Below are 17,556 nucleotides of genomic sequence, written 5' to 3'. Positions count from 1 at the left end.
CATATACAAAACCATCATAACCAAAAGACCTCAAAAGAACCAAACTTTCAATTATCCGTCGTGAATCTTCCTGCAAGAAGAGATGAGATGAGGCATCATGGACCAACATGTCGAAGAGAATTTTGAGTAATTAGGGCATGCTCGAAGTAAGAAGAAAAAATAAAGGGGTTGATTTAAATAATTGTATCATGCATTAATTACATTGTTTTCATGTAAATAAAGTTAATCCTGAATATTCATCCCCCTTGGGATACCTCTTTTTTTAAAAAAATTTGTGTATGAAATGTTTTTTTCCTGATTCAACCCTAACCAATTATCACCCTCCACAGGGGGCAAAGATGAGGACATCTGCTCGTATGAGTGAAGATCATCAATCCAGATTTCGCTACAGAAGTAAATCATGGTGAAATAAAGTGAGAAATATCAAGATACCACAAGGTAGATCAAATACAAAGTGCTTGAAGATCAATCAATTTAAGAATAATGAAAGAATTTCTGAAATGCAAGAAGAAAAAGAGGTGCTCAAAGCAATTGAAGTCATATACTAATTCATCAGAAAAGAAAAAGAGAAGAAATAAAAAAAGAAAAAACATATGAAAAAGAAGAAAAAGAAAGAGAGAAAAGGAAAGAAGAAAAAAAAGAAATTGAATTAAGATGGGTGATTCATTGAGCCTCAAGTTACAAGGTTGATCAAGTGCAATTAGTTCAAATATTCATATTCAACAAGAAATGCAAGAAATGTTGGAGATATAAGAGGGATCCAGAAAAAGAAATGATGAAAGACAAGTAGCAAAGCAGATCCAAGTCAATCAAGGCAAAATTGAAGGCATCATGGATTCGAGTCCATTCTAATCATACATGGATTTCTAATTAAAAGAGACTATCTTCAGATTTTATTCTGCCTCTCAGGATTGATTTTTATTTGCAAAAAATGGGTTTTAAAATCTTTAATGTATGATATGAAAAATGATAAAAAGAGGGTTCAAGACGTAAAATTTCTAAATAACGTCTTGAAACCAAAGGAGGATGAAGTTGAAAACAAAGGCGGCTCGAATATCGATTGGTGCACAACACATAAGAGATGATCTTAAGCTCTTGATAAAGCACCAAACATCCCAAAGACGTTCCTAAAATTCTGGAATCAAGAAGTATCTCTATGAAATGAATACAACACCATTTCTTCAAATTAGAGGAAGTTCAAAGAGACATATGTATTGAACTAACCTGAGAGATCTTACTTTACTAGAATCAACCTACACCTTAAATCAATCAATAATTTTGACATTTGCCATATGACTATGATTTTTTGATTTAAAAGTGTAGTTGATTTATTTGATATTCATTAAACTCATGTTTTATGATTTGATTCAATTGTGAACCTGTAATGGACAATACTTTACAAAATTCTTTCATTCTTCGATAAAGAAATGAAGAAAAACATTTTCAAACAGAACAGTCTCAAAATGAGGAAGGTCCTTGAAGCAAGTTGATGTCTATTCTACCTCTATTGTAGAAAAGAATAAGTGATGCCAAAATGATGAAGCACTTCACATTTTTGAAAGCAAGTGGTCCAAGAAGCCAGAAAGTCTGGAGAATTGAACTTGTAATACTCTCCTGTGACATTATCAGCAGCCTGATAAGAAGAAGACGATTACCCTATTCAAAAAGGGCATATATCCATTGCATAATAAAAAGGGAAAGAATTTGACCAATCAAGAATGAGATGGTCACCTCATTCAGAAGAGGCACATATCTCAGACATTTCTATCAAATGATTGATTACTTCTTAAACGTTTGTAGTAACAATAGGAAAAGCTTTAAGCTACTGAACAACACTGCTGTTTAGCGATACCAGAATGAGGGAATTCAAGATAAACAAATTTGGGGCACGAATAAAGCCACCAGTACCCTCAATGGGGCATTAGCAAAATTGGACCTCGCGGGACCAGAGATTCAAATCAAACAAACATTGAGAGTAAGCCTTACAATTTAGAATATTGGGGCATTTTGAAGGCCCAATTCAGACAGATCCATGTGGGACATCTCGAAGGCCTATTTTAAACCAGAAATAGAATATTGAGACATTTTGAATGCCTAATTCAAACAGAAATAATCCATGTGGAGTATTTTGAAGGCTCACAGCAATACGAATATTTGGCATTTTTGGAGGCTCATCTCAGTAAGAAGTAATGTTGAACGCATTTTTAACATCTGTATCAGCAAATGTTGGGGCATTTTAAAGGCCACTTTAGACAAATCCATGTGGAGGCATTTTGAAGGCCCACATCAGTATGAATATTTGGGCATTTTTTTAGCAAGAAGCAAATGTTGGGGCATGCTGAAAGCCTATTTCAACTAGAAATGATCCATGTGAAGCATTTTGAAAGCTCATAACAATATGAAAATTTGGGACATTTTGAAGGCCTATTTCAGACAAAAATGACTCATATGGGGCATTTTGAAGGATCAAATCAGTAAGAAACAATTTTGAAGGCATTTTGAACATTCATATCAGCAAATACTGGCATACTGAAGGCCCACATCATCATGTGTTAAGATCATTAACTTGAACAAATATATCCAATGAGACAGAAAGCTATGAAGAATGAAAGTAGTGAAACAGTGACAGTGGAACTGATTATACATATTTACTTTGTTCATCATACAGTTGCATTATTCTAGTCATTTGATGCTAGTAAGCCAAAGTGTCTCATTTGTATTCCCACTGAGTTTTGTTCTCAAGTGGTCTTGTGACATCATACAAAAGCTTTGAACACTATGAAAGAGCTTCACTGACGAGAAATCAAAGCAAAAGCCACAAGAAATGATGAATGTGTTGTTAAATGTTTTACGACCATCTGGGCAGAAACCACAGGAAAGGATGAATGTGTTGTCAAATGTTTTACGAACATCTGTGCAGAAACCACATGAAATGATGAATGTGTTGTCAAATATTTTATGAACCATTGATTATGGTGCTGAACCAATGTTGCAATCATATGGTATTTCCATTTATGGACCCAAGATGAAGTTTGACTTCTTCGACCCCAAGGTTAGAAGTTAGATATGATGAAGATTTCTTTCTGCAGAAGGGAAGCTAAAATTTTAACAATAAGAAACTAGTGGAGCCAACTAAGATTGAACAATAGGATATTGTTAAACATCTCGACATGATATGGTCTGAATAGCTTTGTTCGAGATCCAATTAGATGTGGAGACATGAAAGGGATTAGGATAAATCCTCCTTGTAATGTGTTTCGAGAGTCAAATCAGAATAGACACTGCTATCCTAATTAATTTCTGCTAAGTTTGGCATATTTATATCTACATTCTTCAAAGATGATAGATTCTCTTTTCAAATATGATAGATTCTTTTTTCAAAGATGAAAGCTTTATTGGATTTCTACACATGTCCAGGCAAATAAAGTTGGTGTTATCCATGATAAAATGGGGCAACAAGGTCATAATTCTGACTGCAGCAAGAGTTCCATAAATGAAACATTTCTTCTGAGACTTTAATGAGACAAAGAAGACACAAAAATGCAAGTGGATCAGGTGGTTCATTAGAAATGCCAGCCTGAAATGACATTTTGGCTAAGTAAAGGAAGACCGAGTTCACCACTTTGAAGTCAATATGAGATTCTACATTTATGCATTCATAAGAATATCATTTGCATAATAGAAAATGCATTACATTGATACATTTGATTGCATTCAAACATGAAGTTTTACAGGTTTCCATATGAAAAAAGAAGATTCATGATGAAATACCTTACAAGTGTAAGGTAGAATTCAAGCCTCAAGTACAGGAATCATGCAAACATCTGAAGAATAGATGGATGCAATCCACAAATGAAGCATTATTTTGAAGTTGGGGCATGTTACCCAACTAAAAAGTTATTTCGAAAAATGAGAAAACAATTTCCAAAGTTTCTCATTTAATTTTTTCTGAAAATAAAATTGTTGAATAGTAAGAAAACGATTTCCAAAGTTTCTTACTTAGTAAACTATTTCCCAAATTTGTAAGTCATATGGGCCATCCATAAAACCTTCAGTGCAGGATGTTTTCAAATAGCAATTTATCTCACTTGAGATTGTTTTTCTTAAAACCAATTGTTTCTCGCTGGAGAAAGTTTCACTTGAAATAGCAATTTATCTCACTTGAGATTGTTTTTCTTAAAACAAATTGTTTCTCGCTAGAGAAAGTTTCACTTGAAATAACAATTTATCTCACTTGACATTGTTTTTCTTAAAACAAACTGTTTCTCGTTGAAGAAAGTTTCACTCAAAATAGCAATTTATCTCACTTAAGATTGTTTTTCTTAAAACATTTCAAGAAGGAGTTCATAATCTGAAAAACTCGTCTGAAGAGGAAGAAGAAATTCATAGTCTAAAGAACTCATTTGAAGAGGAAGAAGGAGTTCATAATCTGAAGAACTCGTCTGAAGAGAAAGAAGAAGTTCATAGTCTGAAGAACTCGTCTGAAGAGGAAAAAAGAGTTCATAATCTGAAGAACTCGTCTGAAGAGGAAGAAGAAGTTCATAGTCTGAAGAACTCATATGAAGAAGAGAAGGAGTTCATAATCTGAAGAACTCATCTAAAGAGGAAGAAGAAGTTCATAGTCTGAAGAACTTATTCAACCTTTTGCTTGACTTTATCGCAGAAGGAGATAAAACATCATCAACATTTCCAGACAGGAGTTCATAATCTGAAGAACTCATCTGAAAAGGAAGAAGAAATTTATAATCTGAAGAACGTGTTCAACCTTAGCTCGACTCATCACAGGGGGAAATAGATCAACATCAACATTGTTCAACCTTTTTCAAATCCATCACAGAAGGAGATAGATCATCATTCCTAGTGGAAAAGTTCATAATAAGAAGAACTCGTCCGAAGTGAGCGAAAAATTCATAATAAGAAGCTTATAGCTCAGAAGTTTGAACATTTCAAGCTAAAAATGGTGCTTTACGTCTTTTCTCCATTCCTGTTCCATAGCAACGAGCAAAGAGGGGCAGTTGTAATCACCATTTTTACCTCATCATTCCAGCAGCTCCACGTTACAAATTCCATCAGTTTCCAGCACTGCCAGCAGCCACTCCACGTTGTAAATTCCAGTAGCTTCCAGCACTACCAACAGTCTCTCCACGTCCCCGTTCCAGCAGCTTCCAGCAAGCATCAACCGCACACCTCATCTCCCCTAAGACTACCACCGTCATAGGTGGGTGACTCACCGGGTTACCTTTCTTTAACCGGTCCAAAGGGAGTACAAAGGAGCCTATAAAAAGCCCCATCGATCGAACCTGAAAGAGGAGACCACCACTAACACACAGCTACAAAACCGGAACAAAAGAGAAGAGAGTGAAGAAACTTACCCTCGAGGAGCCAAACGTCGCTGGAGCCACCGTAAAACCGAAGGTAAAACTTCAGAGTCTTTTAGATCTACGAAGTTTGAAAAAACTTTAGGCTATAACAACCTTAGATTTGGGTTTAGAAAAATCGGGGCTTCAATTTGGGGCATTTTTGTAAAATCCAGCCACCGTGGGTGGTGGCCGACGACGGCTGCCGGTGCTGAAGCAAGGTGGCTGGCCGGTGATCAATTTCTCTCCAACGAGAGAAACATTTAGAGAGAAACAAGAGGAAATCTCTCCTTAGAAAGAGAGAGAAGAAAGAAAATGAGAAGAAATGGCTCAAGGGGACCGGTTTAAAGGGTATTTATACTATCATTAAAACGACGTCGTTTTGATTAGGGGTGTCTGTGTAATTTCCAACGTGGAAAAACCCTTTCCGCAACCATTTGAAGTTTGTAAACTTCTATTTTAGCCACTAAAATCAATTTTTATATGTTTTAATTCTATCTTTTAATTTTATTTTATTATAATTTAGTCACTACAATAAATTTTCATATATTTTAATTCAGTATTCGAATTTTATTTTATTTATAATTTAGTCACCGTATATATATGTTTATATATTTAGGGTAAACACCATATTTAGTCCCTTATAATTTTAATTAATTTTATTTTAATCTCGTATTAATATTTATGGCTAAATTACACTGTTAATACTTATATTTTTATAATGATTTGAATTATGTCCATTAATTTAGATATTTTACATTTTAATCATGTTGTTTTAATTTTATTTATTTAAGTCATTGTTTAGTTGCATTCTAATATAATTTTTATTATTATCCTTTAAATTTTAAGTATTATTTTATTTTAGTCATATCAATATATATTATTTGATTAATTTTATAAATTAATAATATTTATTTATTTTTAAATATTAAGAAATGACAGTCTTAAAATAACTAGATATCATATTCTGATATTTTAAAGAAATAAATATTTTGATTATAAAATTTATATATATTTAATTTAGTTTTATTTAAATTATTTTTTAGGAAAAATTATCATATTTTAAATATTTATTTATTTTTTAATATTTAGAAAGGGGCTGTCTTAAAGTAACTAGATGTCATTTTCTCATATTTTTAAATAAATAAATACTTTATTTATAATTTATAAAAATCATTTTATATATGTTTTTCTTTAAAATTATTCGATTGAATATGAAATAAGAGGATCATAAATTAAATTTATATTTGAATTCTTAAATTCTATTATTAAAGACAATTTATAATTAATGGGTACCAATTTTGGGTGCTGTGGGGGTGTTAATCCTTTCCCAAACGTAACCGACCATGAATATCTTTTTATTACTAAAAAGAATGAATTTTTTGTTATACACAGACCAGATTATCTTTTAAATAATTTTTCTTAAAAACTCTTTTAAAAAATGATTTTTAGGTATTCGACCTACCTAACCAAAAAAAAGGTTGATGGCAACTCCAAAACATTTCATAAAAAACCATTTATTTATTCACATTACTTTTCCGCCAAGAAAATTCGTGCCCAAACGAAAAACCGGTTACGACAAGTGTGATTTAAAATAAATAATAGTTGAGTGAACCAAAATAAAAACTAAATGGGTAAATTGCATTATTTCTCACTGAACTTTATTCTCTCTCCTATTTTACTCAATGTACTTTCATTTTTTTAATTTACTCACTGAACTTTACAGATTGAATCATTTGGATCACTCTGTCGTTATCTCTCTAACGTTGTGTTGACGTATCATTTTGTATTTTTATTTAATATAAAATAATTAAAAAATAAAGTGTAAATTACACTTTTCCTCACTAAACTTTACTCTCTCTCTCTCTCTCTCTCCTATTTTTCTCATCCAACTATAAAATAAAAACAGAAGGTGGTTGGATGCCACATCCAGCCACCGTCGACCGACATAGATGGTGACCGTTCATTCCCGAATTTCATGGCTCGCTTCGCCTCAACACCTTGAGTCTGAATCTGACTTTCATTTTATCGGAACTTGCTCCGTAGTCAACGAATTGAAGATTGAAAGTGAGGAAGTCGAAACATTTCAATTGAGATTCACGGATTTTAGGACATTTTATGCTGAAAACCCCATCAAATTCAGACTTAGGGGTCGGGACGAATCGACCCCTGAATTTTGAGATCGAACAGCCATAATCTACGATGGTTGATGGTGGACGACGGTGGAGGAAAGAAGATTTGATATGACATCGTTTTTGTGTATATTTTAGTTTTTCAAAACGAAGTTGTTTTGATGTTTGTGTCATGTCATAAAGAAAAATGATTCATTCTATAAAGTTCAGTGAGTAAAATAGAAAAATTGAAAGTACAATGAGTAAAAAATGTGAGAGAATAAAATTCAGTAAGAAATTGTGTAATTTACCCAAACTAAATAAGAAAGGGGTGACTTAAAGTATTTTACCCTTTTTGGGCATAGAGGGTGGCCACAGCCTAGGTGAGCCTAGGCCTAGATACAACGCTGCACTCACTCACACTTGTATAAAACTTTCTAGTTTTAATTAAAAGGTCTCAAAGTTAACGCATGGATGTGGGCTTAAACAGAAAGCCCAAATTCAATTTTGATCTGTATCAAAGTTATCCCCAGTCCATTTGAATAAAAGCTATCCCTCTCTCCAGATTCGGTCGAACAAGGAAGAAACCCCAAACGAAACTCTAATCCCCATCCTTAAACCCTAGACACCCCGCCTGCTCTGCTCCTCTGAAACACGAAGCCGCAATGGCGGACGTAGTTCAATACCGTCTCGAGCGCATGGTAGACGAGCTCGATGACCTCGAGCGTCGCGGTATATTCACTCGTCGTGAGATCGCCGAGATAGTCAAGCAACGTCGCAAGTTCGAATACCGACTCAAGCGGCCTTCTCCTCTCAAGCAAGATTTCATTGCCTATATCGACTACGAGACTCAGCTAGATGCTCTTCGCCGGCTGCGTAAGAAAGCTGCGACTCGTGAACTCGTGCGCCAAGGAAAGAAGACCAAGTCTAGAAAATCGGTCTCATATTTCGCCCCCGTCGCGAGAATCATGGAGATATATAGACTCGCCGTGATGAGATATAAAGGAGATGTGGAGCTTTGGTTTCGGTACCTTGAGTTTTGTAGGCAGAGAAATAATGGAAGAATGAAAAAGGTACATTTTTAAAATTTATGCATTTATATGTTTCTGTTTAGGTATGGAAAGGAAGAATTTATCGCCGTACTTATTGAGTTTTAGTCGTGAATGGTTTTTTAATTTGTTGAATATTGTAGGTTGCGCTCAAGTGATTCGGTTTCATCCTAAGCTGCCAGGAGTTTGGATATATGCAGCAGCTTGGGAATTTGATCATAATTTGAATGTTGCAGCAGCTCGTGCTTTAATGCAAAGCGGCTTGAGAGTGTGTCCTAATTCGGAGGACCTTTGGGTAGAGTATCTTAGGATGGAGCTTACATACCTTAACAAGATAAAGCTCGAAAGGCTGCTCCTGGGGAGGATAAAGGAACTTTGGTCCGTGATAAGAATGCTGATGAGAAGCAATGGAAAGAGGAAAATAAAGATTTGTTTATGTCTCTTGATGATGAAGAAAAAGAAAATAATGATCACGGGTTAGATGAAGAGTCTGGGAAGGAATCAAATTTGTTTTTGGAACATGCTTCGGGTATTTTTAAAACAATATATAGTGGGGCAATTCAAGCAGTCCCTTCTAGTTTTAGCCTCAGGAAGCAACTTCTTGAGATACTGGAAGCAATAGAAGTGGCAGATTCGGAGGAGCTTCGTGGTGAGATTCTGAGTGATATGAAAAGAGACTTTTCATCTGACCCTGAATATTGGGATTGGCTAGCAAGACTCGAAGGTGTTGTTTGTTTTTACAGAAGTAAAAAGTTTGCAGTCTGCGGATTACATTTGTAGACATCTGCGGTAGAAGAGGTAGATCAAAAGTATGCAGTCTGAATAAATATAAAATTTTAATAATATATAAAATAATTTATATGATATAAAATTAAATATATATAATATAATATTAAAAAATTAATATTTAATTTATTTAAAAATTTAATATTAAAATTAATATCTATAATATAAAATTAAATATAAAACCTCTTTGAAGATGTTAGAAGACGTTTGTAGACATAAGGTTACGTTTGTGCCGCGCAGACCACGCACAGATGTTAGAAGAGTTTATGTCTTCTAAAAAAACAAACGGTCTGCGAAGTCCAATGTCTACGCGTGGTTTACGCGACGTAGACATAAGAACTTTGAAGATCTTACACAGTGAAAACAAACACCATCAAAATGTCTGATACCCCCAAGTACCGGTGAGAAGAATGATGATGCCACCCTCTCTAAGTTGCAAGAGGCAGCTGAGGTGTGAAACTTGTAAATATATATTGCCAAGTACAATTCTAGCTACGATATGATTATTATTTCTATGCCATGTACAGGTGTATGAAGAGGCGATAAAATCCGTGCCTTCAGCTACGATGTTTAAATTTTATATAAATTTTTTGTCGGATTTCATTGCTCCTAAGAGTGGGGAAGCAGAAGTGATTTCCTTAACCAATCATACCTCAAGTTATATTACAGATATCATGAAGGTTTATGAGAAGGCTGAAACTATGGGGTGTCTTACGGAAGAACTTGCTTGCAATATATTTCATTTCACACACAACTTGGGAGACTGGAGGAAGCCAAGAAAGTAGCAGAGAAGCTCTGCTGTGGAAAACTTTCAGATTCATTACAATTATGGGTTTTGGGGGTTTCCATAGAAATTAGATGTATCACAAAGAATTCTCTCTCTCCATGCAAGGCTGATGCATTGTACATCTTTGAGATTTTTAGAACTGTTCTAACAGAAATGTCAATGTCAGAAGCTGAAAGCTTGTGGATAATGGTATGTTTTGGCATTAATTTTCTTCTTTGTTTTACTTTTTTCCCTTTCACGCCCTAGTTGATGTTTGTTTGTTGATCATCACCCTTGCTGAATGAACTTGGATCCCCTCATGCTGCAACCGAAGTTATGATTTACCTAAACATGTTTAATTATATTTTTTCATCGGCATTGTATAAATATATATATATATGTGAAAACTTATTAATATTTTGTACTTTTATATCTTCCTCTACTACATTGGAAACAGTAAGGCAATTAAGTTGACGAGTATGAAAGTGCTGGTGTAATTCTATCTCATTCTACAGGCTCTCAAGTTCTTTGGAAATCAGAAGAAATATTTTGAGAAGATGATTGAGCTTTCTCTCAAAGCCGTTGCTAAATATGGTGGCAGTGAGAATGAATTTTCTCTATCTTCAGCTGTAGTTAATTTCATCCTTCAAAAGGATGGACTTAAACGTGCAAGAGAGGTGTATAAGCGGTATGTTATTATGTCTTGAGTCGATGTTTTTGATTACTTTATTTTGCCTCAATTGTATCTCCCCAAGAACTTGAAGTAGGGTTGCTGCTTTGCTTTTGCATTTATAAGTTAGTAGTTTAACATAAGTGTATTGCCAATAATTCATTTGATGCAAGAAATTGCTTACTTTGTGTCCTCTTCCAATCGTAGATTCCTGGCTCTACCTCATTCAGGTCTTGCATTATACAAAAATTGCATTGAATTAGAGTCAAATCTTGCCTCTATTGGCAATGAGGATTCTCTAGTAAATGCCCGAAAGTTGTATGAAGCTGCACTTACAACTTATGACCAAGACACCAGCTTATGGAAAGATTACCATTCCCTTGAAACTAAGGTGAGCTTTTTATATGATTTCTTTCATAACAATATCTCTGATTTTGACTTGTATCTTGTGCTCTCACTCACTATCTTCCAACCCCCTTTTACAGTTGGGGACATCAGAAACTGCTGCTGCTATTTATTGGCGTGCTCGTAAATCATTAAAAGACTGCTGTAGTTTTTTAATTCCCCTGATCAGTTACAGTTTCTTCAGTTTTGGTGTCTGATATCTCTATTTATTTTAATTTTTTGATGTTTTAAAGAGGAAGCAGAGGAAACCCTGCCTGTAAGCGTAAGTTCCGAAAGGAAATTGAGTAAATTTTGAATCAGATCTTCGGTGGGTAGTCATATTGGATATGGTTGTATGACATGAATGTGGAAAATGTAGTATGATAAGAAAAATAATATGATTATAGGATGTTTGTTAAATTTTTATGTTAATCATTATTTTGAGCAAATTGGAATTTAACACATGGTACCTGGATAAAGCATCAAACTATGGCATTGCCCTGACGGTTAACAGATAATCTAGTGATTAGTATTAATTGCAACGGTTAAATTACATAAAAAAGAACAAGCACAAGAAGCAAAGCGAAATATGTTGGAGCTGAGCCTCAGGTTTCAGATTGATCTCAGGATGGCTTGTAATATTTTGTTGGTACAAAAGGCATTTTGGTGACAACCCCATCATAGGCCTTTCCTCTTACCAAAATCTTAGCTTTAGTTCCTGCTTTGTGTAACCCGGATTTAACGTATCCCATTGCAATGTTCTTCTTGAGGCAGGGGCTAAATCCTCCGCTGGTGATTTCACCAATGTTGTTCCCTTTCTCGTCCTGAATCTCACTGTGGGATCGAGGAGGTGGGCCTGAGGAGGTGAAGCCAACACGCCTGATAGTAGGACCCTCTTCCAGTTGTTTAAGTATGACCTGAGCTCCTAGGAATCCACCTTCTGCTCTCCTCCTCTTCCCAATGGCCCAGTTCAGTCCAGCCTCAACTGGTATGTTGTTCCATGTCATTTCCATATAAACACAGCCCAGCTTCGAGTCGTAGACTATCTCTAGCTCCAAGACCAGTCAACCTAACCTTCCCTTCATATCTCTCCAGGATTGCTTTAGCAAGATCCACAGCATTTTCCGAGGGAACTGAGATTTCAAATCCATCCTCACCGGTATACCTGATCAATAGGTTAAAGACACAGCTCAATCAGTTACCCTCCATAGCCATCATAAAAAAAAATGATAACATCACCATGCCAACCAAATTAATAAAAAAAAAAGGAAGATTACCCAGTCCGAGTGAGAAAGCATGTTGCACCATTGATATCCAATATACGGAATTCCCCAAAATATAGCTTACTAAGATCATCCTTTGTCAGCTGTTGAAGAACTGGGGCAGCTAGAGGACCCTGCAAAAGAGCAGACAAATGTTTCAACTGTCATTGGTAACAGAAGACTACATTTTCTACGTCTAGTGAGAGGACAAAACACAGATAGACATATACAAGCCAAAGTGAACATAGTTCACTTGCCTCAGGCAATTCATTCTGTTTAATTCTTAATAACCTGCAAGTGCAAGCAGACCGAATGTTCAAGAATAAGAGAACATTTGATTGGGGAGGAACAGTTGCATAGAGTAAAGTAAAGATAGAAGCAAAAGTATGCATGCATGTTTGACACAAAATTCACCGGCAAATTGCAAGAATGCAAAATAATGAATCTATAAAGAGAATCAGGCGTAGAGACATACAGTTAGAAGAGTTTAGAGAGTAACCTGGAGAGCTAGAAGAGATCTCTCATCATGGATGTGCCACGAGACATCACCACCTTTGGACTTGAATGCCTTCATATGCTCTTCGATGTGTGCCAGATCTTTATCCCTGCAGCCTGCATTCACAACCAGGTATATGTGATCATCCTTCACTTTGGTGATCACAGAATCATCAATTGCCCCTCCCTTCTCATTTGTAAAGACGGTTAGCGTTCCCGTTCCAGGGGCAAGTCCAGCAACATCAGCAATGACGAGCTTTTCGAGGAATGGAACACATTCCTTTCCCTTAAGGCTCAGCCCACACATATGGGATACATCAAAGAGGCCTCCATTCTCCCTGCAATTTACCGTAGAGTCCATGATCGAGTCCTTGTACTGAATCGGCATGCTCCATCCAGCAAATGGGACCATCTTCCCATCATTAGCAACATGGAAGTCATAAAGTACAGTCTTTTTCAGATCAGCCTCTGAAGCAAAGAACCGACGAGCTATGGCCTTCTTGTCAGTTTGCGTAAGACGACGTGTAACCGATTGCCCAAGATGCCAAAGACTTCCCCTCATCTTCTAAAGTTGAAATATCTGATGAAGAGTATCTTCCAGAAATAAGCAATAACACAATCTTGTAATGCTCAGTCGTGTAAGGAAACGCAAGTTCAACAGATGTTACACACGATCGAAGAACTATCAACAGGCAAAAGCAGTGAAAAATGAAATCCATTTTAGAACATTCTAAACCGACATTTACATCATTGTGCAATGCTCATCTAAAAAAGTTGTCAGAAATGCCGAGGGTTAAAAAAGAACGTCATTCATGTACGAGGCAAATAGAATGGAAACGTGTTGTAATTCAATGGAAATGCTTTCTATATTCAAAACACACAGGCAATCCCATGAATCATTCCAATTTCAATGTTTACAAACCACCATCATATTACTAATCAAATATCATACGAATTTCTTTACAGATGATGATCCAAAACGATCTAGAAATCAGCATTGAGCTGTTCAAGACATGCAACAAACAACCAGATCATCTCCAACGAATACTCGCCATTGTACCAAAGTTTTTTAGATGCAAACCATCGAAACAGAAAAGGGTGTTTAACAAAAGAAACCTACGCTGTCACAGTATCCAAAGATCAAAATCAAATTCACCGCAAACACCACAAGGACAAAGAATAATGGTACCAGGATTTTAAAGACAAAAATATCAATGCATAAGACAAAACAGGACCATGGAAAAGGCTTACAAAGAACCCTTCCCTGCGTTTTTCTTCTTCAAAACTCCCAAAGAGCGCAAGAGATGATTGCTCTGCTAAAAGATTGAAAAAAAGGATAGCCTTTTATATATGGGTGAACGATATTACTACATAAAAAACTAAAGATATTGGTAATGCTATTATTATTAATGATGAGATGGTCTCATAGGTAGTATAGTGGGTGGAGGGGGGTTTGTCTGCAAAATCCACAAAAACAAATAGCCAACAAAACCACATCGTCAGCGAGTGGTGCTGAAAGGACTTTGGAGCTATACGATCAAGCGGCAGCCTTCGTGGATCCTTTATCAATCAGTCGGTGGATGCTGATGTCATTAACGGATCTAGAAATTAAAAAAAAAATCAAAATTTAAGTACTTTATTCTATAAAATTTGAGTATACATATTTTCTTATTTTTTTCTTTTCTCATTAATAAATTAAATTAAATTTAACACTTTCTTTAAAATCATTGGTGTACAGTGATCCCTAAAGGAGCCACGTACATCCACCCCTGGCTCATGGCATACTCAGACCAGACAACGTTGAACTCAGAGACTAGTTAGCCCACTTGAAATAACAAATTGGGATTAAATTTTTGACCCGAACCCAGTCCAAGCATACAATGATGAACACTTCTCTTAATCCTTTAAAAACAGTTCGAAGAGTCAAAATGTCAACATCCAGTTGTTATATATTATTACCTGATTGAAATATTCAGTTCTTCTACTTTGAAATTTCAATATTCTCACATCATTTATACAGTTCTTTCTTTTTTGTTTTGTTGAAGAAGTGTAGAATGCAAAATCCAAACAAATAATCAACTTTAAAGAAAAAAATACACATTGATTTCTATGCACGAGCCAGGAAGTATATTTTCAAGTTTCCATATATTTACAAAAGTGTACAAAAAAAATTATCAGTGAACCAGTGGTTAACTAAATGAATCAAAGAATAATAGTTATACATATGCACATGTTTTGATCTTGAATATATGGATTAAAACAGCTTGCTTGCGAATTCATCAATGGGACTTCCTTCTATACGAGAGTAACTGGATTTTTTGGCTACATCTCTCAGCTGCGTTAAGCTTCTTCCCAATTGCAACGCCACCTTCATTTCAAACAACTCCCCATTTTCTCTTCTACCCAACTCACTTTCACTCAGAGTTGATTCAATAGATTCTTGCACATGTTTGAAGAAGCCGGCGTTGTTCCTATACATCTCAAACACCATACCGACTTGACCACCGTGCTCCAAAGTGTTAACTGCTGAAGCTAAAGCTCCTGCAACGGCTGCTGCCCAAGGACCATTGGACGAATCCATAAAGGCAGATCCTAAAGCTGCAATTCCAGTCAGTATTGGCCCTGAGGCAGCTAAAATTTTGTTCATCTTCAATGCCTTATTGCCTAGTCTCTCGTAATCTTCACTGTCTTTTCTCTTAATCACCTCAACCACTTCTCTCATTTCCATTTCCAGCTCCTCGCTCCATCCATTGCTTTCAACGACTTGTTTGTTTGTTTTCTGAGATTGGACCTTAGGCCACCAAACAGCGGGCTCTAAACTTTCCGGGAATTTTTCAAGCATTACACCTAGTAAGGGAAGAGGGTAAGCTTTATCGAGGGCCAAGACATTCTCCATAGCATCTTTCACGTCTTCTTTGCTTGGAGAGCCGATAGAAAGTAGGGTTTCTATTTTTCTCTGAAGCTGCTTAAACAATCTGGTTGCATTACGTTGCTCTTCCACAAGCTGCGAGGGTTGGATTTTGTTCATCAACATCAACATTCCCGTGGCTGCAGAGAACAAGAGAGTCGATGCAACCTTCAAACTCAGAACAGAAACCCCAGCGCCGCCGGTTGCCATAACACCAGCCATGGTAGCGGCGGTGAGAGTGATCATGTTGATGGAGTTAAGAAGAAGGGTGTTCCAGTTTTCCCGTTGTTGCCCGACGTTGTTGTGCATCTCCACTCTATCGGCAATGGACTCTAAGATAGCATGAAGTTGTATGGTAGCCATTGAAACCGATGAGCTTTCTTCAACCAAAGGTGTCCCAATAACATTCTTTTCAAATGGGATAGTGTTGATGAACCCATCCCTGGCAATCAAATCCGCAGACAATCCTTTGGTTGCTACTTTCGGAACTGACAACCTAATCGATGGAAGCTTTGGCACAGATAGAGCGGCACGGATCTGCTTTGAAGGAGAAGAAGAGAGTAGAAAATTAGAAGCTTGTAAAGAAGCCATGTGACTCCGTTTATTCTTCAAGATATCTTCTGCTTGTGAATTTGTATTGGAAAATAAGTTTGAAGAGATTTGTTTGCAGATGTTATGGATGAAAAGCTGTATCTATAGCGACCAACACAGGCGGCGATGAATAGATTTGACGATATCAAGTCATGTTGACCGAGTGATTGAATTGAATTCAAAAGAGCTTTTTGTCTGACCTATTCGCATTTTAGATTATTTCTCATTTCGGATCGGGAAGTGGTAAAACAATCAGGGGCGTAAAAAATCTGATTCGGTCTATTAGATTTAGGGATGGGCATGAGACCTATTCGATCGGATTGGTTTTTTTTTTTAAAAAAATTGTGCTATGGCCGAGTTCAGTCAGTTTTTTTAAGTGTTATATTTGAGTCGTGTCAGATTCAGATTTATGGTGAAATAATCAGACCTGACCAAAAAAATATATATAATTTTACCTTATATATTTAGGTATAATTATAATAATACCCCTCTATATATAATTTTTTTAATTAAGTTATTGTTATATTGAATAAAAATAATATTTTTATTATTATTTCGGGTCGGTCGAGTTTCTAAGTTATATATTTGATTGGGTCTGGGGTGGAGGCTCCCTTGTTCTCGGGTCAGGTCGGGTGGACCAAAAACCTGACCCAACCCGACCCATGCCCATTCCTAATTAGATCTGGTGATTAAATCCAAAAATTTAGATATTCGATTAATTTTTTTTGACAATTCAAATTGAATATTTGAATTTTTTTGAATAATCGGATCGGATACAAATTGAATAAATTCTAATTTTGAATTATCCGAAAAAATTGGACTCTTAGATTTTATATACCATTTAGCCTATTAAATATCTAACCCAATAAAAATCAGAATATTTAATTTTTTATTGTGTACGAGTAATTATATATAATAGTAGGACTATCGAATAAATTACATTAAATTATAAAATTTAAATTTAATTTTTTTGTAAAAATAAATTTTAAACTCTAATATGGATCAATATTTTAGGTATCCGAATTTGCACACTCGTAAAAACATTATTTAACTTTGAGATGAATTATATGTGTGTGTAAAATAATATTTTACGATCCCTTAAAAAGAAAATTAAACCTCAAGTAAGAAGCCATATTTTAAAATAATACTATTCCAATTTGAATAGTTAAAAGAGATT

The 17,556-nt window shown here is 35.6% G+C and overlaps 1 protein-coding gene and 2 pseudogenes across 1 annotated transcript; 1 reads left to right on the top strand and 2 right to left on the bottom strand.

The window, feature by feature from the left end:
- Positions 1–14,258, bottom strand: part of LOC120131730 — a 32,852-nt pseudogene extending 18,594 nt beyond the window's left edge.
- LOC120131777 lies at positions 8,058–11,478 on the top strand (annotated as a pseudogene).
- Positions 14,259–15,117: 859 nt separating the features above from the next.
- On the bottom strand, positions 15,118–16,443 carry LOC120131459 (probable F-box protein At4g22030). The gene has a single exon (XM_039148451.1). It carries the CDS (start codon positions 16,377–16,379, stop codon positions 15,135–15,137), a length of 1,245 nt encoding a protein of 414 aa, XP_039004382.1. The 5' UTR covers positions 16,380–16,443; the 3' UTR covers positions 15,118–15,134.
- Between the last annotated feature and the right edge of the window lie 1,113 nt (positions 16,444–17,556).

This window comes from Hibiscus syriacus, unplaced genomic scaffold (genome assembly GCF_006381635.1).
Source record: "Hibiscus syriacus cultivar Baekdansim isolate YM2019G1 unplaced genomic scaffold, ASM638163v2 tig00110556_pilon, whole genome shotgun sequence".
Classification (NCBI taxonomy): Eukaryota; Viridiplantae; Streptophyta; class Magnoliopsida; order Malvales; family Malvaceae; genus Hibiscus; species Hibiscus syriacus.
Note: the sequence above shows the minus strand (reverse complement) of the source record. Positions and strands in the feature narration are given on the sequence as shown.